General features: G+C 44.3%; 8 protein-coding genes across 8 annotated transcripts; 3 read left to right on the top strand and 5 right to left on the bottom strand.

The window, feature by feature from the left end:
* Positions 1–3,341: 3,341 nt before the first annotated feature.
* On the bottom strand, positions 3,342–5,230 carry Bfra_006678 (putative eukaryotic translation initiation factor eif-2b subunit 3 protein; the record flags this gene model as incomplete). The annotated part of the gene is made up of 3 exons (XM_037337048.1): positions 3,342–3,451; positions 3,510–4,895; positions 5,056–5,230. 3 exons carry the CDS (start codon positions 5,228–5,230, stop codon positions 3,342–3,344), a joined length of 1,671 nt encoding a protein of 556 aa, XP_037198414.1.
* Positions 5,231–6,958: 1,728 nt separating this feature from the next.
* Bfra_006677 (putative peroxin 22-like protein) lies at positions 6,959–8,417 on the bottom strand (the record flags this gene model as incomplete). The annotated part of the gene is made up of 3 exons (XM_037337047.1): positions 6,959–7,385; positions 7,496–7,629; positions 7,683–8,417. The coding sequence occupies 3 exons, from the start codon at positions 8,415–8,417 to the stop codon at positions 6,959–6,961; spliced, it is 1,296 nt and encodes a 431-aa protein (XP_037198413.1).
* A 5,512-nt stretch (positions 8,418–13,929) lies between these two features.
* Bfra_006676 (putative signal recognition particle protein sec65 protein) lies at positions 13,930–14,856 on the bottom strand (the record flags this gene model as incomplete). The annotated part of the gene is made up of 2 exons (XM_037337046.1): positions 13,930–14,264; positions 14,343–14,856. 2 exons carry the CDS (start codon positions 14,854–14,856, stop codon positions 13,930–13,932), a joined length of 849 nt encoding a protein of 282 aa, XP_037198412.1.
* A 1,161-nt stretch (positions 14,857–16,017) lies between these two features.
* Positions 16,018–19,560, top strand: Bfra_006675 (putative c-5 cytosine methyltransferase protein; the record flags this gene model as incomplete). The annotated part of the gene is made up of 6 exons (XM_037337045.1): positions 16,018–16,167; positions 16,322–16,493; positions 16,920–16,994; positions 17,109–18,491; positions 18,543–19,026; positions 19,113–19,560. The coding sequence occupies 6 exons, from the start codon at positions 16,018–16,020 to the stop codon at positions 19,558–19,560; spliced, it is 2,712 nt and encodes a 903-aa protein (XP_037198411.1).
* Positions 19,561–20,217: 657 nt separating this feature from the next.
* Positions 20,218–22,209, bottom strand: Bfra_006674 (uncharacterized protein; the record flags this gene model as incomplete). The annotated part of the gene is made up of 2 exons (XM_037337044.1): positions 20,218–21,737; positions 21,792–22,209. The coding sequence occupies 2 exons, from the start codon at positions 22,207–22,209 to the stop codon at positions 20,218–20,220; spliced, it is 1,938 nt and encodes a 645-aa protein (XP_037198410.1).
* A 58-nt stretch (positions 22,210–22,267) lies between these two features.
* Bfra_006673 (uncharacterized protein) lies at positions 22,268–22,831 on the bottom strand (the record flags this gene model as incomplete). The annotated part of the gene is made up of 2 exons (XM_037337043.1): positions 22,268–22,442; positions 22,755–22,831. The coding sequence occupies 2 exons, from the start codon at positions 22,829–22,831 to the stop codon at positions 22,268–22,270; spliced, it is 252 nt and encodes an 83-aa protein (XP_037198409.1).
* Positions 22,832–24,913: 2,082 nt separating this feature from the next.
* Positions 24,914–25,606, top strand: Bfra_006672 (uncharacterized protein; the record flags this gene model as incomplete). The annotated part of the gene is made up of 2 exons (XM_037337042.1): positions 24,914–25,138; positions 25,247–25,606. The coding sequence occupies 2 exons, from the start codon at positions 24,914–24,916 to the stop codon at positions 25,604–25,606; spliced, it is 585 nt and encodes a 194-aa protein (XP_037198408.1).
* Positions 25,607–26,677: 1,071 nt separating this feature from the next.
* On the top strand, positions 26,678–27,677 carry Bfra_006671 (uncharacterized protein; the record flags this gene model as incomplete). Its single annotated transcript, XM_037337041.1, has 3 exons — positions 26,678–26,702; positions 26,768–26,879; positions 26,912–27,677. 3 exons carry the CDS (start codon positions 26,678–26,680, stop codon positions 27,675–27,677), a joined length of 903 nt encoding a protein of 300 aa, XP_037198407.1.
* Between the last annotated feature and the right edge of the window lie 6 nt (positions 27,678–27,683).

Genomic DNA, 27,683 nt, shown 5'->3' with positions numbered 1-27,683 from the left:
CATCACAATTGGTTGCTTCTTGCTCGAGGACCCCAAGAGTTCACTGTTCTATGGATAGATGGATTTCTGATTTGTCGATGGTCATAATTCTTCATGGTCACCAAAAATAGTTATTATGATCTGGAAGGGTCAATTTTTAATCGCGGTGGGGTAATTTAGCTTGGAAACGTAAAAGAGACTAAAGACATTCTTGCTTCAGTATACTCACCACTCTTTAATATAAATTTTGCTAGCTTTCTAGGCTACAACTGGAAACGTTCTATTATTACTATTTGAACATTGCTATCCTTACTTGAGTATATTTTACTGCGTTCGCAAGCACGCACTGGTGACACACTTCGGGTGAGAGAAAGTTTTATCTTTCCTTGCGTCTCATCCAAGAAGCCATATGCATTATTGGGTCTCTAGATATCTGCACTCTAGCTATTTGTTTTCCGAATCATCTCAACTTGTATACGTATCTCCAGTTTGCATCACACTCGACAAGAACTGTTCTTTGTCTTTTTCTCTTCTCAATTCTATACATCGACTTATCTTGAACTCAAGCTAGATTTTTAGCCCACCTTACATTTCGATTGACTCTCTTCGCTCATGGAGTTCGTCCCTGAATAGCTGGGTCTGCAATATTCGCTTTCATTCCACATTATGGATACATATTTATTGGAAATGAGTGACGCATGTGGGGAGATGTTTAATAGAAGAGATTATGTGTAGCACATGTAGGGTACATTGCGAGCTTAAAGCGAGGAGTTTCACATATGGCATATAGGGAGTGTTTCTAGGTGTGTTGAAAGTGTGGTGAACATTATGCGTGTAGTTGTTAGTTGACGGGCTACTGGGAGATGGATGTTGAGAAGATGGGTAAGCGAGGGGATGGGAGGAGCAATGTGATGGGTTTCGTTTGAATTTTGGTGGACTTTGGAGGGAGAGGAGAATTTTATAGGGCAGATGGCGATTTTCATACTGGTGTATTGTTTGTGGAAAGGAGAATTCTGGAAATGAGAGTAGATAAAAGAAGAGTAAAAGATGATAGAAAGAGATATCGAAACGGGGCAATGGAATGGAGAGGACATGATGGTGGAGTCAAGAAGAGCAAGAATGTTGAAATCAGAGAGTAGTGACATGCATGGAATTTCGTCTATTGGAAGATTTAGAGAAGAGAATGGAGCAGGGGAAGACTATAAATATGAATTTGGTACTCATGGCTCTCGTTGAATATTCCACACAAGTTGGTAGGTATTCAATTTCACATTTCCAGATTTCTAATCATAATATTGCCTTCTAGCTATGAGATTCTTCTTCTACTAAAGACTCATGCGCTCAACTAGCTCGTCTCAACAACAGCACAGCGTGGCACAGCACATCAAAGACTTCCCTTCCCTTCCCAATCCACCTCCACTTCTCCCTCGATCACCTTATGAATTACTCCATAGCAGTAGCTTCTCTCTTCCTCATCTCTTTCTCCACAGACCTTTCACACAAATCCCAACACTAAAAACTACAACCACAACCTCTACAACCAACAATTCCACATCCTCCCGCACCAAGTATACTCAACTCATACGCCACCATTCCACCTCCCTACCAGCCTATCTCCCCAACCCATCCACCCGCGCGCAAAGCGCTTACCCCTCCCACCACGCGGTACAATAACACATATCTCAGAGTTCCAACGACCGCAGTACGCGATCAACGCAGTTAGATGATTATGCGCTCAGAGAGCAAATAATACGTAATAAACGTATCCCAACTACGTTCGGAAAGCCGAATAGTGTATTTTCCAATTTATATTTTTATCTATATCACGCATCGGATATTTGGTAAAGATTTTCTTGATCGGGAAGTATCTTGAAGCTTTGACAGGTTAGGGTCAGGCTGGTGGTTCCCGGAGATGGGAAATGAGTGCATGATCGTGGAGTTCTGCGGGGGGTGAGGATGGGTAGTCGTGGTACGGGGGGAGGGGTAGGTAAAGAGGTAGGGAAGAGTATTAGGTGGTGATATGATGTGATGGGATGGGATGGGAGAAGGATATTGGAGAGAATACGAGTACTTGATTTGAAATTGGATGAGAGGAACTCAGACGGGGGGAGTGGAATGAGAGAGAGGATTTTGGGGAAATGTATCGTGGCAAATGATGGGCGAATAATGAAACTCTTTTACGACTTGAAGAGGTTTAATTCGAGAAGAAGATTACAGTTACAGTTACATATAGATACTAGAAAGTACCTAGAATAGCTTCCCAGGTTTACCAGCAAAGAAGCAAATAAAATTCATAATAAAGAAGTGCATATATACTCCGTCCCGGAGAACCCCCCCTCCCCCAAACCACTCAATCCTCCTCCCACCCTCCACCTCCCATCCTTGAACCCCCGACCAACCAACCAACCAACAAAATTAACCTGTCAAAGATACAAAAATACCGTTACAGTGCATACTAACCCTTCCCCTTCTCCTCCCACACATCCCAGAAAATCAACAGTTGGAGGCGTCGCTACGCGACCAACAAAGACCCATATCCAAGACCCCCGTTTCACTCCCTGCACGAACCCCTCACACGGCACAAAATGGGACAGGACTTCTATATTCGGAGTTAATGTATGTTTTCGTAACGCCGTGGAGGGCGCTGGATGTACTATGCAGAAGGGGAGGAGGTGGACAATTAAGTTGAGAAGGGAGCAATGCAGAGTGCCTTTCGTGGGTACGCTGTGGATGTGGGATGTGTTGGAATTTTCATGGCATGGCATGGTATTGTCACTGGAGGTCCGACACTGGAAGACTTCCATTCAGAGAAGAAGTAGCGCATTTTCTGTGCAGGAATCGGGCCGTCAAGTGACCTGGGAAGTATGCACACGATATGTAGAACAGGCTATGGTTGCAAGGCAATGTGTACGCCCGGTTATAACTTATGCAGAGCTCCGTGGAGAAGAGAACGAGACGTAGAGATACTGAAGATTCAACTTTGATGCGATGCTTTTGGTTAATGGTCTGTCTGTCTTGTACTGCATGAACAGGGATTTGTGGATGAGGAAATGCATTCCATTTTGGGGTATAGTTTCTCAAATAGAACTAGCTTTGAAGATTCGAGGTCTGATGAGTGATGAATAAACTTCCCTCTTAGGTTACCTCCCTCTCAATAGAGGGCTGGTTTTAGAGCAATAACGTCAGTGATGTATCAATATGGTAGATAGGAAAGAGTAAAATAGTTTAAACGCCATGTAAATGCCCAAAGAAATGGTGCAGGATCTGTATAGGAAAAAAGTCACACTTCACGTAGAATTCATTAGCATGGAGAATAGATCTTTAGCGTGGTATATTTGAGTAAATTTATTGAAGTTGTACACCTAATCTGATTCTGACCCATCGGAATCATTTTGATTGAATTCTTGAATTTCATCTTCGGTGGCTACACCCAAACCTGCAGCACTCATGAGTCTATCTTTCTTCTTGTTTGCTATAAACTTTATCAGTAACCATCTCTCAAATATTCAGTGGGGAAACGCAGAACTTACTCCCAGGGTCAACATCAAACTCCTCTTGAACTTCACAATCTTGTAACTCTGATTTATCTCCAATCACACTGCCCTTTCCTAACACACAGTCCGTTAATGTGCATGACGATCCTACGGTAACTCCATCCATCAATACACAACGAGTTAATCTTGCTCCGGTTTTGATTTGACAATTTGCACCGATAACGCATTCCTTGATAATGCACTTCTCTTCGACAATTACATTTTCCGCTAAAAGACAATCTGGTCGTACCGTAGTCTTCTGTGCGATTCCTTCTGGCCAAGCTATTTTGCTGTTATGGGCGAAAGGAGAAGCGGCATCACGGCCAACTTGATCGATAGCTTCAATTTTGGCGAGCTGGAGGGATACATTTAGAAGAATAGGAGCTGTATCTACTCGTCGAATAAGTGGTGAAGAGACTTCTGCTGTGGGCTTTGAAGGATGAATGTAGGCAAGGATTGGAGGAATAGCCAAGTTTGATTTATCGTTAGCGGTCGAATTCTCTGATGATTTCCTTGATAAAGGATTCTCAAGTTTAGAGGTCCAAGTTGAGCTCAGATTACCGTAGTCGACATCATCACTTGTTGGGCCATTGTCAAGCATATTGTCGTCGGACTCATCAGGTCTTGTTTTTTCAAAAATGTCCCGCAAGCCCAATTTATCACCTAGACCTTGTTGCCACCCCGCTTTAGCCCACCATCCAATAACATCTTCACCAATGTTGTCCATGTGCTCGTTTGCGCTGATCATGTCAAGTACCCAGGCTGGGAAAATGTAAATATGCGCATCTCGATGGGAACTGAGCATTCGAATGCGGGAGTGGCTGCGTACCAGGGCATGCCGAATTGGTAGCCCTTTTTTATCTTCAACTATATCCTTTAGGGTATCTGTAGGGACAGAGTAGAGCAAATTTGAGACGTGAGGAATCAAAGATGATTTCGAAGGTGGTACAGAAGTGGCAGCGAGGGGCGAAATTGCAATGAAATCGGTTTCTTCGCCCTTGATTGGCGTTTCACTCTTGGTTTCATACCAAACTCCAAGTCCACCACGTCTTCCACCTCGTTCACCACCAAGTGCCATTTTTGGACCCTCGTGATCTCCTCCCGTCGCTCCACCCAAACCTCCTTCCTTCACCATCCATGATTCGATCAAAGATTCCCCGCCGAGCTCACAAACCAAATCACAGGGAAGTACTATGAAATCACCCTTGATGATGTTCCGTACTTCAGGTAATCGAAAGATTTGTGCAGTACCTGTGGTTTGATCTAACTCTTCGGGTGCTAATAAATCAGGTTTTGGCAATGGCAAACTTGTCAAATGTGGATTGGTAGCCAGCGCTGTTTTAATAGCGTCCTCTGAAGAAGGTGGTGTGATGAGAGTGATATCTGAATAAGTGTTAGTATCCCGAGAACCTTAAATCTCTATATTCACAGTAGCCCTAGGACCCTTAATCGGACCACTCTATTCAACATAGCATTTAGAGCTATTCATCCACAGGAGTCTCTGAGACTTTGACGATAGGTACGGGAACATAGATTCACTTACTAGTAACTCCCATTCGATAACAGAAATCGATAGGGTACCAAACCATGGGTCGATTTGCTATAGGTATTAAAGCCTTTGGGTTCTTATCTGGATTTGAGGTAAAAGTAGGGAAAGACGATCCTGGCCCACAAAGAATTATGGCCTGGAAGCCAGGCGCTGGCATGGCGTGAGGCATTGTCGGTTATTTCTTTTGCGTGAAGAATAGTATTCTAGTCAAAATAGGTACGATATAAAAAGCCGTTGTGGTGGACGGAATAGGAATCTAGTTCACAAAAAACCAGTGCTTCGTACTAGGGTATGGTATCCAACTTAGATTGAGCGACTGAGAAGCTGATAAATTCTGAGAGAGAAATTGCGCCGGATGTGTTCTGAAAGAAAAGTGTGGTTATTCCGCGATTGCGTTGGTAACTGTACTCTTTGCAATTCATGAAAAATGTCGAAACTAGTGTCACATGAGTCACACGCTCACGTGATTTGATCGTTTGATGCCCGACAGTCCTCATCCAGCTTGAAAGTCATAACCGAATGTATGTTGATTTTATTCGTCGGTTCTCCGACTTCAAGAACAAATATTTTCTGCTGCTTGCTCGGTGCAGAGGTCGATATTTACCCTGAAGAATTCTAAGACTACTTCCTGTTGGAAAACTTCCATAATGGATAAAAACGTATCGATCGGCATTTCATCAATTACAAGCTATGAATATAGATCTTTCATTTCCATAGACAAGCCAAGTGGTATTAAGTCAGAACAATAAGAAACCACAGATAATTTCAACATCCCATGTCATTTCAATGCCTAAAAGGAGGAAGCAAATTGGAAACAATCAAGCACCATCAAGTTGGATGGTATACCAGCTAGTAATATTTAAGAGTGTACTTAGTAGCTACGACTTAGATGCATATAATGGGGAATTTAAATTTGAATTGCACGTTTCTGAAACATGACAGGCTCTACTTTGATTGAGCTTTATTGCACGGTGAATGTCATTCCGAGGAGCAGTGCCTTGAAATCCTACACTTGGATATTATATACAAAAGCTTGTGAAGCCAACCTCACCAATCCCTCAAATCTCCAAACTATCCCTCATTATTCTCGCTCTCTACTCCCCGACCCAATCCACTCCTTCCGCCCTCTCTCTCTCTCTCCATCCCTCCCCTCCACCCTCAACTCTTCCTCACCCCCCAGCAACGCCAGGTCCCAGGCAACGAAAAGTCATCTCTCTCTCTCACTCATCAGCATCACCCAGAAGCAGTGTAATACTGGGACACCTCCATCACTCACACTTGACGAGCAAGTGTTCGCGACAGACACAACAAAAAATTCCGTAACTAAAACCCTTTCTGGCGAAAGGATCCACATAGTTAAACATGGATAGAACAGATACTACACTTGATCTAAGCAAAATTGGAAGAGATGCTAAATCGGTGAGGAGAGAAAAGTTTGAATGGGGGAGTGCGAGAGGGTTTATATAGTTTTGGGGGGAGGATGTTTGGGGAGGACGATTGCTGCAAATGTTGCAAACATGGCTGGATTGGGGTTGTGTGTCCGGGGTGAGTCAGATGGAATGGGGCTGTTGCCTAGATACGGTGTGGCGATGTAACATACTCAATAACCAACCAACGACAATCAAAGTTGGAATTACCAGAGTCACTGGATCAGGAAAGAGAACCGTGTTCAATAGATAAGTACCAGCATTCAACAGAATTATGATTTCGTGCATTCAATAAGAAGATATCCATCATACATAAAATTCGCGAGTCAGTTCATGAGAAACATCCTGTGACCTCAACGCTCCCAACCCGGTATCAATCATTCGTCCAAAAACCCCTACTGTATATCAAAGGTACTAGGTATATAAGAATAAGAAAAAGACGCCCCATATCTGCCTGTTCGCTTGCCTGCCTATTCCACTCCAAGAACCTTTCTAGCCCAAAAGTCTCCGATACGATCTCCTTCTATGACAACAACGCCTCTTCCAAGACCAACCCTATCTTCTCTTTCCCACCAGTGTTCTTTTTTTCTTGAAACTTGACTCTCAGCTTCGGATTCGCTATCTGCGAGTCCTCCATGGCCTCCATCAGCGCCTACGATTAGAACTACGTCTTCTCTAAACCAACTTTGTAGATGGTTGATCGCCGATCCATTCTCTCCTGCAAGGGATTCTTGTAGGTATATAAATTCAGGTGCGAGATGTCGGAGGATATGAACGTGGCCAGTTGGAGTGGTAAATGGTAGGACCATAGTCTCTTTTTCCACCAACCCTAATGCTTCATTGTATATTGGACCGAATGCAAGTGGAGCCGAAGGCCTCGGGGGAAACATGGGAGTCCTTTTCATCTGTTAGCTGGCGACCGTCGCAATTAGAAAGGGATATGCTTACAACTGTCTATCGCTTTCTTCCCCGGGGTATGGACATCTCCAGGGCTAATGTTCGAAAACGAGGAGCTGAGAGATCCACCCGGTCTTCCACCAGCAGCGTCTAGCGGATGCTCGGTTAATCCTGGTGCATATATTAAAACAAATAGTCGTATCTTAGAGAAGTCGGTTTTGCGAGGAAGATGAGAGAGGATTGACTACACAAGTAATTAGTAATTATTGGCTAATCAATGTAACTACATTAACAAACCGCATATTCATGATGATAGCCTGCTTCGGAAGCGGCGTCATCATCGTGTGATTCTGCAGACACTACAATAGCGACGGTCTTCCTTTTCCCGTTACTGACTGGTGTTCGAGGTGCTGCGGAAACTCCTGCAGCGCTCTCAGAGCGCATTTCGATTGGCCCTGGGGCTGGGGCCGGTGTTGTATTTGTAGTAATGGGTGGACTTGGAGCAGCGTTTCTTCGTATCACTGATTCTTCCTGCCATGTTCTATGATCGTCGAAACCATGCTTGTCTTCCTCCCGGATTGAGGAGAGAGCACTTCCCACAACACCACCTACAGCAGCGGCTCCCGCCGCAAGACTTCTACTTGCACTATTGATAAATTGCTGCGGACTAGGTGTTCTTTGTAATGCGCCTGACATTTGAGCTATGTAACCTTGAGATTCTTCAGACCGTGAAGTGTGTGGTGGTTGTTGATCCGTTGTGCCGAATGAAGCTTCCCCCGGTCGCATATCGCCTGCGTACGAAGGAGGACCTGTTCGAAAACTGCCATCTGGATTTCTTTCACCATATTCTGGTCTTGGAGGCTGAAGAGGTCGGTTCTCATCGTCGTCGTCGTCGTCTTCATCACTTCGTGTACTCCATATCCATGCTACTACACCTACTGCGGCTGCAGTAACGGTGAAAGCCAGTGGTAACCAGTAAGAGATATTTCCTCGACGCGCCTGTGCGCCTCTGCGATCGTATGGGGATGACATTTAGGAATGAAATCGCCTCACATTCTCCATTGATTAAATCCCCAGAAAAAGCAATAAATCGTAAATCATAAATTCATAAAAACTCGAAGTGTGCTGCTCATTCAATTGTGGAGATGAAGCATTGATCAACAAATCCCGAGGGAGATTGGAGAGGCTGGGAGGCTTATGCTGCGTTTGACCTGAGTTTTAGCCCTGTCAGTTTCTACATCCTCGGTTTGGCGCTGGCTCATTTCTTTGTTTGTTTGTTGTCCATGTGCCTGACCACTTTTTGTTAATGTCACGTGAGAGTACAAAATAACAACGTCCAAACATTTTTCGATCTGGAGATAAACTTCGACATTGAATTACAAAAACTATGTTAATGGCTTTCATGAGAAGAGGATAATCCTGAAGTATCTTCTAGAAGTACAAATAAGAGACATCAAACCCGATTTGCTTTTGGAGCTTGATACAATACTTATTGTTCCAGATTTTACGATACTCTGATTGGATATTTGAGCATACTTTCGAGATATTCTCATGATTTTGGATTGTAAGAAGGAAGATGGAGGATATGGAAGGTCTGTGGTGTCTAGTCTCTGCCGAAGGGAGCATTTGATTGGTCTACCAGAATTGTTCCAGGAACTCTGCGCCGCCCGTATGGATCTAGAATTCGACTAGGACAATTTGATACACTACGTACACAGATACCCCCTCTTGTACAATTCCGAAGAGGTTTGAGTCATACTGCTCTGCTCTTTATATCGCTGCAAATTGCGTTTGGAATTCGCTCTGCAGCCTGCCTTCACTTGTTGGCCTACAATTTCCACTGGAATCAAGCCCGAATCAAGTACTCAACCTAACATCTGCTGGCTGGCGTCAAGCTCGCTCTCTCGAATTGATGAACTTTCCGCACATGCCCCATCGCACCAACGTTCGTCGTAGGTGTAAAAGATAACCATTTGTTGACCGATTCTACCTTGAATATCCAATTCCAGACAGCCATGTCGTGCCACTCACCCATCCACTGTACTTTCGATTTCCCCGCGTTTTCGAATTAACTCTAGTACCAACCGCGCCACTAAAGTTACTTGTGCTGCCCGAAAGCATGTAACCCCGCTGCTGAGAGAACCATGTTAGGACTCTTGTGCTTTACCATCTTGTGGTATGTGCATCTAGCTTCGGAGTTGCATACTTTCTGACCGCACGAGTAGCTGCTAATGTGAGACCCGTTCAAGGCCATTACCTTCTGACTCTAGCCCGATATAATCGAGCCGCTCTGAAACAACTCGCTATTAAACCTTGTACTCATCGATACTCGTCCCAATGCTTCTTCCCAACCATACATGTGCGACCAACCGACCAAGCCCCATTCCTACATTGACATACAGCTCTCATCGATATTCCGAAGCCCATTTGTATACTCAACAACCATTATTATCAATGCTATGCCCTCATGTATAATCGTTGCGGTCCTCGTTTATATGTTGAATGCTCGGCCCATTGGTCAAGGTTCAGATTGATAGACAGGTTTTCGTCGTCGCACTTTATATCCTTCTACTTCTTCCGTATACCAGTATCGATTCTCGTAATGTGTAAACGTCTTGTACACGTATTTGAAATGACATTCATAGGAGTATCCAATCTCTCAGCAGCTCTGCGACAAATCTGTGACAAAAATACCGCGTGCGCCTGTGTACCCCAAACCATCATTCCTTCGTATTTTCCTTGCATATTATGAATTTCCTTCTAGTAAACATCTTCCAATATTCCCGCATATATCTCCTTTGTATTTTCTCGTAGTTTGTCGATGTTCTTCGAAACACGTTATTCTGTGTTTGGGCGAAGAAGAAAATGGCATGCGACATTCTCTCAAATCCAGCAGACGAAAATGAGACTGCCACCTCCAAATCCAGGTACTTCCAGAACTTGATCTCAGAGATGTACCAAACTTTGGCAGATCATTTAAAAATACCTTCTCAACTCGATTCCAGAAGTTGAAAACAATCCCTCGCTCAGAACCTCTTGTGCGGTCGAAGCAAATCGCACAATGCAGATTTCGCCAAATCTCGACCAAGTTAGGAAGCCCCCCAACCTGCCCCTCAAAACATCTCCCAAACCTGATCTTAGAAGTTCACCAAACTTTCATATAGTACTCCAACATACTCAAATAACATACCCCCCAAATTTAATCCACATCCCACGAGCCGTTCTCGCAAAATCCCCAAATGAACCTTTTTCCCAAAATCTCCAACCAATCACATCCCTCCATTCCCCTCCTCCACGTGATATTTCTGCCCGACAAAGCGTTTTGTTGCACGTCTGTGGGTGCTTCCAAATATGGGGCTTTTTTTCGACACGACGAAATTTTTACACATTTCGAAAGCTCTCAATTGCGCGAGTTTGGGAAAACTGTCAGAAATGAAATACGCTAAGGATTGGTGGTGGTGTCGACGTTTGCGTTTTTGACACTTTTGGGTGGTGAGCTTGCGAGCGGGAATTTGCGGACGGCCTGGGTGAATTTCGCTCGGTGTCTTTTGTCCCGGGATGGGATTTGCTGAGCGAGGAATGGATGGGAGGTGCGAGGGATCACTTTCACTTGATTCACTCTTCACTTGGGAGGGTTGAAGTTTGGTTGCACGTCTGAATCCTTTAGTATATGTACTTTTTTTGGTTTAGGGTTTTTATGGGGATTTTCTGATAGTAGGACTTAATGCGTCGGCTTTTCACTTGACATGGAATGTTCAGATACATATGATTTTATATTCATCTAACCTAGTTATCTAATCTAGTTACGTCGACGCTCAACTATGGACTGGAGAAGTTACAAATCGATACTGCTCAGTGCAAGAAACCTTTGATCGCGCATCTACAACTTCACTTGATAAATTTCATTCATTCGAGCTATGACCACGAGATTTCAACAACCACAGCTACATGCACTGGATTTAATACCTTCACATAAGAATTCTTAGGGACTGTGCATCTATTGCCTGTTGTTCAACATGTATCTAGTTAAAATAAATCCTTCTTTAAGGAACCTAAAAGTGAATACCATCAAGAGCAGAGAAGTTTTGTTACATATCTAGAACTCCCAGTGGTAAACTCCTCTGGCCCTACCAATAATCTAACAAATTCTCTACATCCTCAGGTGGCAGCAGCCTCATATACTGACCTTGCTTTCTTCATGTACAGAATGTTACAAAGTTTTGATAGTAGGATGAATACATAGATCTTATCAAACCTCACCTCCATGTACGTAGTCAAGTCGTTGCTGGGTAATCGATCAGTGAATACTACTTAGCGTGAAAAAGGTATTTTGGTCGCGCGCCAGTAGCCCAAAATAAGCACTTCCATTGGCTTGTTTTGTTTACAAAAATTAATCTGATAACATGGGATGTCCCAAATTCATATCAGACGAGAGCCGCATTAGGGACCGCGTCAAATTTATACGTCATTACTTTACAGATATGCCGAGGCTCGGCGGGAATATCAATTTTCCTGGTCACGTTTAGCACGTGAAACAATCATCCCGGGGTTCTACCGAACTGTTGCACATCTGTGGTCAAAAATGAGCCCCATACAAAAAATGGTAACTTTCGCAATTATTGGAATTGTAACTTTTTTAAAGTTGGAGGTTATAGAGGGCGTTTGGAATAGTGTAGGAGTAAAGTTTCGGGGGTTTTGACCGCTTCGTTGTTGCGTGGCGCATCGGGGCGTTTTCGACGGTTTTGTTTTTCACGCGATTCAACTCGCAATCTGCGAGCGACGACCGTGAAACGTTGGCAGGACGGTCTTATGGAGTCAAGAAGTGGTTGCTGCTAGTTTGGAGTCTTTCCAGTGGTCACTCAACTTTTGCGGAGACTTTGAAGGCCGATCTGCACTCTTGATCTTGCGCCCCGGCGTCCTGTCTCAGATTTGAACGTGTTGACGGGTATAAAGGTATTCGTACGAGGTGCCACGAGTGTGCCGAAGAGTTTGCCCCATTCGTGGAGATGATTGGACCAAAATTGGAACTTTTGTAAACTTTTGTCTGTCGGCGCGCGCTGGGCTCGATGTGCATGGTCGGAAAATATGGGAAGGCATCTGCGGCAGCGGGTCATAGACGTTAGCAGAGTGTTTGCAGGAGACTATGGGAAGCATAGGTTCAGGTCAGTAGCCAAACATGCCGAATTTAATATAGGAGGAAAGGGTTGTGCGAGTTTTGTTTTTGCGCACCAAGAACTCCACTAGACTGTCGCATTATGAAGGATTTTGAATTGTGCGAGAAGTGTAAATTCTAAAAGCTGAGACTGTTGTGGATAGGCTTCTTATACAGAATCTCGAGTTTCGGAGAGTCAGAAAGAGAAGTGACATAGTAATGAGACGGGGCGTTTTGGAGCGTTGGGTTGCTGACCTCGATATTTTTGCTGCAACTTTGTTTCCGCTCCAGAAGGTAGGATTGCTTAAGTCAATTTGATCACTGCAGTGAATGTTATGGTAGGTGAATTTTGCATCTGCAGGTCTTGCTCTGTGAACGGTTGTAGGCTTCTTTGCACGATTCTATTGATGCATTGTTCGGGCGTCCCCTCTTTCGCATCGGACTACCTGTTTGTTCCGCCCTGTCGCCTTCCTGTATCTTTCCATTTGTGTTGTAGTTCAAGAGTTGTCTACGTCGAGGCCTGCCATCGCAACTTGCATGACGGGGTCGTACACAATATCCTGTCTGCAGCTCGAGCGCGTGCTAGTCTTTTGTCGCATCTGCTCTCAAGTAATCGCATTAGCTGGAGTTCATTGCTTGACTGCTATCTCATAACCTCATCTCCCTCCTTCTCTGAATATGCCTCCCCTAAGCACCACCTTTACTGAAGTCTTTCATTCCGCACCTGGATCAACCTCCAATCTTTGACAGTTTGCAAAGAGAATACCACGTCAATACAGCAGTAGATAGATTTGCCGCCCCTGGATGTCAAAAATATCTCCGCGGGTTCAAGCAATGAATGGAGAATTTGCAACTGTTGAGTGTTGCTGGAATGGTTTGCTTACCACTCTCCCCGTTGAACAGATATGGTTTATAGCTTTCAGCTTACCCCGGCACGAAATATTGCATGGTAAAGAAAGACAGTGAATGAGATACCTTGTGGGTGAGAGAGGTACGAGTTAATAAGATTGGATGGTGCGAGAGATGTCTTACTTTCGGAGTAGTATGGTAGGTTTTAGGTTTTGCGAAGATGAGATGAAAGAAAAATTGGCATTGGGGATTGTTGTTTCCGTAGAGACATTCAAACTTAATGGTACGATAGCAGTTCTTGGTTGGCAACACATACATCATACACCAAAAATTATGGATAACAGGATGAATTTAGATTAACTATGATTCAGTCGTGAGACAGATATATAGTGACTCCTGCTGTATGACTACCTTTGCTACCAAAAGGCTTCCCTTGCGGATGCGAGCCCAGATTGCTCTTGTGTTGTAAGAGATCAAAAGCTCTTAGGCTTTAATCTCCATAAAATTTGCTAGATGCCATCTTCCGTAGCAAGATAAGATGTTTCAACCCTTAATCTTCTTCTTCTTGTCCTTCTTCTTTGGTTCTGAGGCTGCGCTGCTCGATGGTCCATCCATCATTCCAGCCATTCCAGGCATTTGCCCTCCCATCTCAGCCAACATATCCTTGAACAAGTTCTCACTAATACCACCGCCGGATAATGCTGCACTATAGTATGGCAATATTTCTCCCATCTTCCATCCTTTTGGTACTGCAGGTCTGGGTAATGGCTTGCTAGGATCAGGTGGTGGTATGCCAGCAAGTTGAGGTTGCATGGCTGTTCGTTCTGTAGTCGGGTTTTCTTTCAGGTGTTTCGCGATCAATGTATAGAGGTGATGCTCTGTAATTCATCAAGTGTTAATTTATGCCAATGTAATGCCTCACAAAGTGCCCTAGAGTCTCTCCAAACAAAACGTACTGTTCTTAATAGCTGTGTTTCCACCTCTAATATTGACCTTAACTCGACCTGGATTTGCCCAATCCTTAGGATGAGTCTTGACCGGCTCAAATAGTGTTTCGATTCGAAGTCGAGAGCATGCAGCAACAATTTCTCGGGCGACTGGATTCTTGACAGCTAGCTCCATACCAACTCTTCTACCTTCTGCTCGGCTTCTGGTCGCATCAAAATATATTGGATAGACGCATTGAAAATCTTTGTACTTGGAGCTGTCTTCCGTTGAGCGGAATTGTGTGCCATCTGCGCCGGTGGTAATTTGAGAGCCAGAAAATGGTATGTTTGCTGGATTCATTTGAGAAGATTGGGCATTGGGAGGTGGTGCGCGTTTTGCAGCTGGCGGTGCCGCTGTCCTCTTCTTGATAATATCGCGGTCTGAGAAATCCGAGGCCACATCTGAGATATCGCCTTCTGATGGATCACTGGCGCCATATTCATTGTCGCTATCCTCGACCTCTTCAATTCTTGCGTGTGACATCTTGCTCGTCGTTCAATCGCCGATCGTGATTCAGGAGGTGTGTAGGTAGATATCCTAAGGATGTGGGGGTGGGGTCGACAAAGCTTAAGCTCAAAACCTTAACATTTTTCGGGAAGCGGCGATCGTCACGTGAAACATCCCCAAGCTCTTTAGCACTTTTAGCAAGCACAATTCACGCGTTTGAGAGATATAAGAAGTTTTGTCCAAGCCCGACTAACCTTTTCCCTCATTGCGAAAGTAGGTGGAAGTTTGGGGTAATGAACGGGATTTGAATTTGGTTGATTGTGAGTGGAAGATTTATCATTTAGGACTGGTTACGAATTGAGGAACAAGTATTGATCAGGATGACGATGGGTGCTTGAGATGGATAGTCGACATTTGAGGATCGGGGACTACTCCTCTGATTTTATAATCGTCCCCCCCCTTGAATAAACGCGGTCAGACTCAGAGGAAGATTCGGAACTACACGGCAACGAGGCAGTGTTTGGAATATTGAAATGAAGCTGTGCAGTTTGAAGGTCCCCACCAAATACACACTTGTCTGGATAACAATCCTTTCGACTTGCCAAGCCACTCTCATCAGGCCGCACGAATTGAGTGAAAAAAGTAAAGATTTTCATGAAGAGTTGAAAGAACCGGGCCCACACTCCGTACAATGTACCTCGTAGTAATTAATTAACCAAGTCTTATGTAATTGAAAAGGGAGGCAAGGGAGGTCAGTAAGGGAGTCAAGTACAATATGTACAACATTCGCTGGTGGGCTTTACAAACAACATCTGCCTAGATAATGGGGCAAAGACTGATGATACCAGGGGCCCATGCCGTGGCTGATATATGTAGCTTTCATTCCTTGATTTTGTGTTCCTGGATCTCAAGGGGCGAGAAGGTCGAAGAGAATATCTATACATATATATAGATGTATTACAGGCGGAATGATTGGTTGTTCATTGTACAATCTTCCTCTTCTTTCACTCAGTATTTTCAGTTCTCCTGAATTCAACTGTTCATAAAATGGGCGGACAACCTCGCACTGGGTCGAAGATGGTCGTTCTTCAGGAATAATTGTCCTAAAGCTAAGACATCTCTTTCTATCACTATGTCTACTTAGTAGGTACTGTACTTCCAAATTCGATATCATCAAATCCGGCTCCTCAATGCCGAATGATGGATGTACTTTCTTTCCTTTCTTTTCTTTTTTCCGGAAAAAGAAAAGCGTTGGAGGGGTCGGGGTTTGCCTTGTGGCATATTGAGGCGGCAACCTTCAATCAAGCCTTCTTCCAATCTGCTGGTCAAAAGCTTGGAACTCTTCTCGTAAAGCTGTAGTGTACTAAATCCCTTTGAAGAAATTGGGTATCATAGAGGTAGTGATAAAGGAAGGCAGCTAGTTTTGGGTAGACTTGGAGTCATACGAAGGAGGCAGTCATCTCCTTTCGCCAGTTCAGATCCAGAGTCTGTTCATATCCAGCACCTTCAGATTGCGAAGCTTTATAGAGGGTTTCTTCAAATTTGGAAGGATCTCGGGACGATGGGGAGCAACCTTGATAAGAAGAAATTTGATCAAGGTCACGAGCAAGAACAAGTCAGAGAGAACGACAAAAGAGATCATTACAGTATTGACATTGGGAATGATACACGTGGTGAGTCAGAATACTTTTATAGATCTGGAGAGTTTTTTCCGAGTTTATAAAATTGCGGGCTTTCAAGTGAAAATCCAACCTGCCTTATACGATGTTGTTAGTACTAGGTAGGTATAGGTGCATATCATACTGTAACCACGACGGCGCCATTACTACTTGTTGTATACAAAACACTTCAGAACGTTCTGTGAATTCAGCAAAAAATCTTTCAATTCACTTTAAAAATCTACCTTCACCCCTTTTCACCTTCTAGAATTGTATCCGGCAAGGCCACCTTCTGAGCTTGTCCAGAGAAAATCTTCCTGGGGCAAGTTCTCAACTTCCTAGAACCTTGATTCAATTCCTCAATTCTCAATGTCTCTAGTCAACTCTCTATGAACGTCTTCAATAATTGAAGTTAGCTAATTGAGTTATCTTATTATCAAGAGCACACGATGGATGACTCAAATAAAGCGATCTACGTTGAAAAAGGCGTAGATGTGTCTTTTGGAATCGAAAATGGTAAGAGTTTCTCTCATTACTTGGCAGCCGCCTCCGATCTAGGAGCCGAAATCTGAAAGTTTGCAGTCTTGCCTGCCAATAAAGAGAGCACCCAGCTAATGTTATCATCAAAAGTCTCCTCTAGATACGCATCTGAGACCAGGTCATGCTCGCCAGCTTTATCGGATGCCTCCTCGTGTACTCTGAGAGAAAGCCCACCGGAGCCAGAAACAGGGTCAAATCCCGTGTCAATAGATTCCACGGTATTCGACACGCAGCCTTCTTTCAAATCTCTCTGCATATCGCCCGAGATGTCTGACACACCTGTAACGCCAGCCAAAAAACGATCTTTGGAGGAAAGTGAGCTATCTTTCACGAATCTAGAGATTTTCAATGCTTCCAAACGCCACAATGGAACTCCAATCGCAGCATTTCATAGTACTTGCCACATGAGTTCTAGACCCCTTCAGTCCCGCAACATTCCACAAGCTGCTTCGCTCGGCCAGAGAATCCCATTAAATAGCCTTCGTACTCACCAATCCAATCATCAGACCGCATTTTCTCCAATTTCAAATCAGTCCAGAGCTGCTTGCGCCGATACCAATGTTTCTCGCCAGGGTTCATTCATCGCAGCCCCGGAGGAAATCATCAATCTCGACGACGATGAAGAAGATTTCCCTGCTTTTCAAATCCCTCCCGGAGTTGAGGTCATTGACCTAGACGAGTATGAGAAAGAAAATGAGCTTGAGGAAGATATATTTGGCATGGAGCAACATGCTGGCGCCCAAAGCAACCTTCAACGTGCGTTTCTTGCCGACAGAAATCCTGACATCGTACCTCCCAATGTAGAAATTCAATCACTGGCATGGAAGTCTAGTCTTCTCAGACCAGAGAAAACAATAGAGCTGAAGAACGGAACGTTCCTAAAGATCAAAACAATCGTCAAGAATCTCGCAAGTGATGAAATTTCGATCAAAGGGTGGAAACTCGTACGTACTCGAGATGCTATGCTTGGTGGCATTGCGGGAAAGAAGAGGAATGAGCTTGCATTTATTCATGAGGTTGATAGGGATGACAAACGAGATGTATGGGAGCAATCTGTACAGACGATTCGAGTCGATGAGGTTCTGAGGATCCGCCGCTTGATTTGTACCAATAGACTTCTGCCGGAATGTAGATACAATAAAGAAGACATTCCTGTGGAGGTTCGAAGTAAAGAAGAGAATGAGATATTGAAATATATAGAGAATGAGATGGTATTGGTGGCTAGAAGTGTTTTTGTGGCTAGATACCCGAACGCAGAGGCGAGGGTAAGGAAAGGTGCGCTTGTGGATAGACCTAGAGAATCGGGAATCCTGAGATCTTTGCATAAGGAAGAGTGTACGGAAAGTTATTATATCGATCCGGATGAGAAAAAGAAGGGATGGAGAGGAGAAACTATTTTGGGCGGCTCAGGAAATCTTGAAAATGGGAGAAATGCATTCAACTTTAACTCTCAATATACATACGGCGATGGATGTAAGTTCAAACTCCCTGAAATGTTTAGAATCATCTAACAGAAGTACTCAGACTGCGGAGCAGGCGGTATGACGCGCGGCGCTGCATCAGCCGGTCTCAAAGTGAAATGGGGCTTCGATTTTAATTCTCACGCAGGCGAGACATGGCAAAAGAACTTCCCCGATGCAAAATTCCATCTCTTGCCCGTCCACGAATTCGCCGCTCTCCCTGATCCACGCAAGAAACTCTGGGTCGACATCCTCCACCTCTCTCCTCCTTGTCAAGTCTTCTCGCCAATCCACACGTGTCCAGGACGCAATGATGAAATGAACTATGCGGCTCTCTTCGGAGTTATGGCTGCGATTGAAAAAGCTAGACCAAGAATCGTGACTCTAGAACAAACTTTTGGGATCCTGCATCCAAAACATAGAGATCCTTTTAATGGACTCATCGCCTGTTTTACGAATCTAGGTTTCGATGTTTCGTGGAAGGTGGTGCGGTTTCAGGGATATGGAACGCCGAGTCGTAGAACTAGATTGATTATTCTTGCATCTTGGTAAGTGTCTCCCTCGATTCATATACCCTCATTATCTTGCTTTCCAATCTCGCTCACAACATAAACAAATCTAACTTCCCCCACAGTCCAGGCGAACCCCTCCCCCACATGCCCCAATACACCCACCACAACCCACACCATCTCCGCCCCTCCCAAAACCCCTACCTCACACCCAACAAAGTCCTCTCCGCCATCCTCCCCAACGCTCCCAACCACGATCCGTCCAGCGAAAGACTCCACCGCGCAACCTACCTTCCCTGGGACGGCAACGTTATCTGCCGAGCGATCCTCACCAGCGGTGCCGGCGTCGGTCTCCCGAACGGCAGTCGCGGAATGACGAACCGAGAATTGGCCGCGCTGCAGGGATTTCCGCTCAAACATGTTTTTTACGGGTTGGAAATTAAGAAACAGGTGGGTAATGCGGTGCCGCCAATTTTTGCGAGGAGGTTGTTGGAGAGTGTGAGGAGACAGTTGGAGAGGAGGGATGAATGGGTAAGGGCAGAGGGAATTGTGCTTAGTTCTGATGAGGAGTAGAGGCTTGGGAGAACTTGCTGAGGTATTGGTGTGATTTTGGCGTGTTGCGTTCGAAGTATATGGTATAAATAAAGCTTTGATGTGGCTAGAGTGGCAGAGACTCACATGCAGAAAAGAGAATAAAGCATCATTTGAGTAGCAAGTGTGTTTGTTCAATCTGATTTTTACAATGGTAAAACTAGTTACTTAGACTTCGAAATCTTTTTAATTTGATTACATCTAATCTAATCTCACGGCGTGAAACACTCGAGATATTTGTTCCAAAGAAAATAGCAAAGAAGCAAAATCCAAGCCGCTTGTCGAAATCCACAATTCCATCTCCCTAAGTCAACCGAGATCCAAATTGACCCCCTAAATCATTACACAGAACTTCCCTACTACCTAGTACCGAATTTTCACTCAGATGTTTGAAATCTTGGCTGTAAATGTCTGATGCTGTGTGCATGACTATGTATTAATGGGGTAATTACACCCAATCCATCCATCCATCCGTATTTGCTAAGTATTCCTTATTATTACACCTGTAAACCTCCGTTTGCACGCATAACCGCACGCATAACCGCACGCAAAACTTCTCAGCCATTCCATTAAACCATACCCAGACAATGATGTATATACCTCCATTCCCCCTTCCCAGCACCCAGATGAAAAGAATTCCTAAAATCCCGCCTCATCAGTCTTGCCATTCGCATTCCTACTCCCACTCGCCTCCGCACCTCCCGAGTTCCGAATCATGATTTCCTTCGGTTTACTCGGCTTCGCTCTCGCCACATTCCGAATACTCGCTTCCCTCAGCTCCGCATTACTAAGACCACTCCTCGGTCTGGAAGCACGGGATTCTCTCCCCGTATCACTACTTCTAGGTCTTTGAGCCCTAATCTCATCATCATCATCCACCTCTTGTTCTGCCTCTGTGGCATTCATAAAACTGCCCGCTTCCTCCGGCACATTTGAAAGGACAGTTTTGAGATCCCGATCGAGAGTAGTAGTTGGAGAGTCTTTGAGTGATAGGTTTTCTGGTTTCCTATTTGCAGAAACCTTTCCCTTCCAACTTCCTAATCCTAAGACTTTCCAAGCTTTCCCAAGAGAGAATTTCAGTTCGCCATCGTCTCCGGCATCTAGTTCGACGAGGGGACTAGACGATGATGCGCTGACATCGCTGGCATTGCTCCAATTTCTTCCATGTTGGCTTGGCCGACGGATTGGACTTACATCATGACCGTGGCGCAAATTCTGGTTTCTGAAATCGGGAAGTTCAGATTGTTGGTGTGGGGGGATGTCGAAATAGGATTGTGGTTGTTGAAGAGGAGGGGTGGGTTCAACAGAGGGATTGCGACGTCCCGACGATGTCTGAGAATAAGCGGAGTCCGAAGTGGCTACTGGGTAGTATCCGCGACCTTGAGTTTGAGCGCGGTTACCAGGATAGGCGTGCGGGGAAAATGGGGAGTACGGGTTGAAGGAAGGCGGGGTTACGACTTCAGGACCGTCGTGTCGGTCAGATGAAAATCGTTCGGTTGTTGGGTGAGAGTAATTTCGGACGCTACGCGACGCTTCTGAACTAGTCATTTGCAGAGGATCGGTTGATATTGAACTCATATCGGATGGTGATGGGTATGAAGGGCGACGTCTATGTGATCGAGGGACGTTAGAACCACTGCGTGTTTTTGCTTCCTTGAATGCCTTTGTGGCCTTCTTTAGGCGCCTTAAGATACAGAAAGCGGCGATTAGAATCACGAGTAAAATAAAGGCTGCGCCACCTATGATGCCACCTATTTCCGGTTTCGTGAGACCGCTGCTTGTTGGTGTACTCCCGTTTGTTGCTTCGACTTTTGGTATTGCGGTAGCCGTGGGTGTGAGTTTTGGGACGGCCGAAGCTTTTGATGTATTCGCCGGGACTGATGGTGACGCTGGAGTGGAGGCTGTAACTAGTGTGGATGTAATAGTCTGTGTGTGCGAATTGCTATCTGTCGTGGTCAAGGTCTCGGTCAATGTGAAAGTCGTTACTGCCGTGGAATAACAATCACTCAACCCACAGCCCATACCATTCTTACAACAACCGTAGTTCAATGAAGCCGGACATAAATATGAGTTAACTCCACAAGTTTGGCTATAAGAAACACCTGGAGAAGCGCTACATCCGTCAATTGCGCATGAGTAGCCAGTTGGACAACATCCACCTGATTTTCTATCAGATAATTTGCGATATAATTTGGCATGTGATAAGAACTTACCTCCGGCATCAATTCCACAAGCTGTATATCCTGACGCTCCACAAGCCGAAGCAGGAGCTGCACTGGTGAGATAACAACTACTAGTACCGCAAGATCTGTTGTTTGGACAGCATCCTCCATTCATCGATTTAGGGCATAATTGATAATCGCTCGGACATTCTGATGCATCCCGCTTTCGCCCTTGAATCGCCTCGTGTATTTTATCCCAATGATTCGAACCCAATTTTCTCTTTACGATGCCTGGGTATGATAATTTTGGAAACTTCGTCGTCATTGTAACTTGGGTTGTGGTGGTTGCCGAGCAGGATTCTCCATCGCAAACTTTATCAGCGGGGTAGCAATGCCCATCCTTATTGCTTGCACATCGTCCAATGCCCTCAGGGTATTGATTGTCGACTTTATTCATTTGATTTGCCATTGTTTTGCGATGCGTGTTTTGACTTTACCAATGTGAATTGTTCGTCTCTCGTTAGATATTATCCTGCAAATGCTTCTTGAATATTCCCTATCGCGAGCGTAATTGTGCAACACAAGCATCTAATGTCTGCCGATATTTCTGTCCAAACTATTTGAATGCTGTAAGACTTGAAGCTGCAGCATGCAAGTTGGTATCGGCCCGCGAGGTTTGCACTTCGAACAGCGGGGTCTGTACTATAATGTCATGAAGCCTGATTGTATCAACGAAAGGAGGGCTTCGAAATTTAGATCAAGCGATTGTGCCCTTCTGGTCACAGAAATACTGCAGTATAGTGAGTGAACGATCTCGATTTCCCACGCTGTAAATCCCAGTAGAACCAAAACAAGGGTATATATCGCGAAGGGCGCCTCTTACGGATCCCACGTCGAAAATTTCACGTTCGGTAAAACGTGATGCAGGAACATAAATCAACGATATCTGAATGAGAAATTAAGAAAAATATCGAAAGACCGACAAAATCCTTACTGAGAAATGCATTTAGTCACAGATGGGCATTTGGCAAAGTGAGAAGATTGTCCCGCTGAGGCTCCATAGCACTTATCTCAGCCTCCAAGGTTTCCATTTTGGGATCGATGACAAGCATTGGCTGATGATTGGTAGTAGTAGCCTTGTCTGATTGGGTGTTTCTGCCACACAGTGTTGGGTATTGAGACAATTCCAACAAATCAGAGTGACTAGGGACGGAAGGAATTGAAGATGAGTAGAAGATACATTGATGCAATTAGCCAGTAGAAGTGAAGGTGGTGTTGATCGTGTATGCAGGACTATAAGAAAGGACTCAAGAAATTGTCATCGGACGTGGCTGGTGGTGTGGCCCGGAAAAGAGCAGCAGTAAATGTAAGATATGTACGTACACTGTCGTGTTGGTCAGAACCCCGCGAAGGAAGGGAAGCTGAGATAAGGATGACTGCGATATGAATGTGATACCAAACAATTTCCCCACTCTGCACTCGCGTTGTGTAAATGCAAAATACAAAGAGACAGAGGGGTGTTTGGTTCTCCTTGAACTATATAATTAACGAGCACGAACTGCACACAGGAAATGCTTGTCGCACCAACTTTGGCTGCCAGCATGAATTCTCAAATGGGCAATCATGACCGAAGCTGTCGCTTGTCAGCTGCAAGTATCTATGCAATGCTTCAGATACAAATTTTCTTTTTCCGACATCTCAATTGGTGGAAATGAATGTAATTCATGCGAGAAAGAGGCGCAGGTCCAAAAATGGTCGCTGTTTGGCCCCCAAATCAATAGATGACAGATTTGGCTGCATCACAATACCTAGTATGCATTCAGTGGGTTAGTACATATTGAGATTAGTCATCCAATTGATAAAGGACCATGTAGCTCTATCGCAGTAGCTCTCTTTGTTGTTCAACATTATTGTTGAAAATTTATAACTACTGAAAATCGCACCAAGAACCTAAGCACCGCTCGTGTTCCCGTAAGAAATGGAGATATCGACCAAATGCCACGCGATGTCTGCTATGGATAATCCAAAAGAAATGTTAGAGATGACGGCAGTCATCTCTCACCCTGCCTTATGAATAGCATTTTCCGAGTTCATGCTACATCCACATAACGTTCGAACAATGTCATGTTTAGGGAATCGGTTCTCATACAACATGAGGGAAGACTGTCTCTTTCCAATTGCTGTATGGTTGGAGTGGTGTGAGGGGCATCATACCCGGACAATCTTATATCTTGATACACCGATTCTGGTCGCTCTTCATCTGCTCACTGCTTAATTGCAGTATACAGAAGTCTGGATCGCTATGCGTGACTAATTAAGATGGAAAGTCGCAAAATGTCGGATCTTCCCTTGCTTTTGTCTCTCTTCGCAATGAAGCTTCTTTCCGGGAGGCGGCTCGAATAGTTTGGCAACAACCCTCTATCGATTAGTCCGTTCACTCCTCCACAGTACTTTCCCAAATTGTCGGGACTTGCTAGGTCATGCAAAAAGACTCATTGCCTATTTACATGCAAGGGCCCGTAGTTCGCAAGAACGCATAAGATCTTGCCGTATTGTGAGCTTACCAAAATGCGTTGAGATGCCTACACACCTGGAGAAGTGTCTTCGGCCATGGCCGAGTTGGTTAGATCAAAATAAAGTTATGGTATGCACATCTGAAGAGCTTTCCCTGTATCCGACGCTTTAGCACTTCTGTTCTTGAAGCGAGATAGGCTAGAAACAGGAAGTGAGATATTTCAAGTATTCACAAATTGAAATCAGAGGCTATCTAACATACTTGGATTACATTGTACGCGCCTACGCTCTCAATTTTTTCTTCGCAATCTGAAAAGCTATTTGGGAAGTCAGTACAGAGAGATAAATAGAGTGAGTTGGAGGGTCTGTAAGTTGGTGAATTGTTCTTTTGCTAGGCTCAGTATTATTGTTGGTTCCAAAATATCAATGAAACAGAAGGTGCAAATCAAGAGTCGTCGATGCACATGGTTGCTATTACATTGATTGGGGGTTTAGGAAGTTGCGTGGGAGAAAAGGTCACATAAATGAGTATAAAGGTCCACAATTCATCTTTCATCTGCGTTCTCAATCATACAACTCATACATTACAACATTCATACACAATTCATATTGCAATATTCAGTTATAAAACATTCATCGTAACTATTACGATTGCAACAATGGTTCAAATCAAACAACACATTCTCAGTGCTCTTGCACCTCTAGCTATCCATTTTTTTTCTCCCTCTTCTAAACCGGATCAATCTGCTCCATTTACGCTGTCTGTTATTTCTGATAACAAGTATCTAGATGGCTCTTATATACACGGTTGTCACATTGGAGCTGCTCGAACCGCACTTTGTGCTTTCCCCAAGTGTCATGCTCATCGTGAGGAAACCTCTCCGGTATGTTGTCAATTCTTGTGATTAAATTGCACATTCTACCAATACCAATTTTTAAATTTACATCAATTTCTGAATTCATATGAATGATGTACTGATATGAATGTTCAGACTACATTTTACTTCAACGTCTCTACTCCCCGCGTCGCCAATGAGCCCTCAGGATCCTTAGTCTATAACTTGCCATATAGCACGGATAAGTTTCTTTCCCAATCGGCAATAATGGAGTCTAATCGCTATTGGCATGATTTTGCCCATCCTTTATTTGCACATCCTGACGACACGGAAGGTATCTTTGCCTTCCACCACGATCGCTTGCACCTCAAAGACCATAGAGAGCAGCGATGGTACATCTGCGGTGGATATTCTCCTTTCTCCATCAATAGCTATCCCACTCTGGTTTGGTATCATGGAGTTGGAAATCCACATGTAGAATGTGTCAAGGTGGAGATCAAGAGGACATTTGTTTAATTCCTGGGGGTCGAGTAAGAACAATGGAGCAGTGAGCTCTAGGCTATAGGGCAGCTGAGATTTTGACAAGAATCACTTTGTTTAATTCGAGAAGGAAAGTTGATTGTGTATCAACAGCATTTGGGGGCATTGTTATCCCAGAGACGGTTTCACTCTTGGGCAAGCGTTAATTCTGGAAATATCAGTTTTTAATCGAGCTCTATCATCTTAGGCGCTATTTCCCTGGTTTGTCTTCATTGATTCTCTCGAACGGAGATTTGTGAATGGTGACTGCAGTGGCTTCGGCTGTCGTGTCGTGGTAGACTTCCTATGTAAGTTTTTTCCAACTGACCGCCAGAAGTCCAAGATTTATGCCAGAGCTCTCGAATTTGCCTTTCCTTAATGACGTTTGTGCTGAGATTTCATGACTCTTTTTGAATTTATCGAGTAGGAGCCGGCTCCAATAAATTGCATAGACGTGTTTCTGTCTCTGCTAGGGTCGAGATTTGGCCCCTATCACGCATTCCTGAGCATGCCAAGTCCCCAGAATCTCCCCTCAAGCGAACACATTATAGTCGGATCGAATCAAAATTATACTGGTGCATTGTAACATCACACCTCCATCAATGGATGTGCGGAAGCCTCTTGCCGTGAGGGCTGTGCAGGGGAAATTTCCTAAATTTAACTTGGCTGACTCAGCTGATCTGAGTATCCAGGAACTCGGAATATCTTGAAACTGACGAGTAATATTCATAATCTGCTGTGCGCCCTTCTCTGAACTTCGACCATTTCGCCAAGCTATAAATTGAAGCTTATCTTTTTTAAAATATGGGATCAAAGTTATGCAGGCCCCAAGGATCTAGAAGTTTTTCAAATTATGCTACGAAGATTCTGTATTCAGCGGCCCTCTTATTCTAAGCCTCATCTCAAGAAGGTGGAGATATGATTTCTCTCATTCAATGAAGGCAGCCGTGAGTTGATTCAATGACTTCTCGATTCGTTTGGGTCAAAAAATGCATCTGAAGTCGATGAAACTACTATCTGGTACAAATATACATCAGAGGTGTCTGTCTAGATTTTATTGTGTCAAGAATGCATCCATCCAAGAAGAGTCATCGTATGTGTAGTGTTCTGATAACCTCACGCGCTCAATCAGATCTTGTTCAAAATTAACTTTTCTAGCGTCATCCGGCAAGAACAAATACTACAGGCCTCTCGCAACAAGAACATCGACTCTCATGTTCCTGCTGGTAGCCACATTACTGCTCATCGCGTTGCTTGAATATCTTGCCATGTGATTCCACAACACTCCGGGTTTGGGTCTAGTGCAGAAGAACTTGCCAACATTACTCGTTCTAAGTTGGATGAGAGAGATGCAGATATACATCAAAAAAGGGCTGGAGAAATCAGTCTTTCGAATGAGACAGGCCCTTCTACTTCAGTAGGCTCTACAGCATCTCCTTCTTTAGCTACAACCTTAGCTCCAATACTTTCATCTGGAAAGTCTACCACTACTTCTTATTTCGCCACTGCCATGTCTCCATATTTGACTCCGGGGGCCACAACAATCATACCGGTGCCAACCGTGGTGACTATGACTAGTGAATATGTTTCAACAATCACGATCTCTCAACCTCCCAGCACAGTACCTATCTCTATTCTAAATCCTACCACAGCAGGTAAGGGATCATCACCTAGCAATAAAGATACCGCAGTAAATAAAATCCCATTTACCTCCATAAAAGTTTCGGACAGCACCACTATCGAAATAATCACATTTACATCAACTTCCCGTGATCCAGACGGGACATTGGTTGGACAGATCATCACGTCGTCGTCACTGTTACGAATAGTACCGTCAACGAGCAATGTGCCAACGATAGATAGTCCCACGAACGACTCAAGTATGTTAGTCATTGTATCAACGTTCAAAAATGTCTATGAAACTACCATCTTTCCCACTAGCTCTAGTACTGCTGTCGACAGACCGGTAGCGACGAGTGCTAATTCAAGTGGAACTTTCGTGTATCATAGCAACGGCGCAGTCACTGCACTAGATCAGATCACTTATCAACAATATCTCACAGCTTAATTTTTA

Source organism: Botrytis fragariae (assembly GCF_013461495.1).
Source record: "Botrytis fragariae strain BVB16 chromosome Unknown tig00000000, whole genome shotgun sequence".
Lineage (NCBI taxonomy): Eukaryota > Fungi > Ascomycota > Leotiomycetes > Helotiales > Sclerotiniaceae > Botrytis > Botrytis fragariae.
Note: the sequence above shows the minus strand (reverse complement) of the source record. Positions and strands in the feature narration are given on the sequence as shown.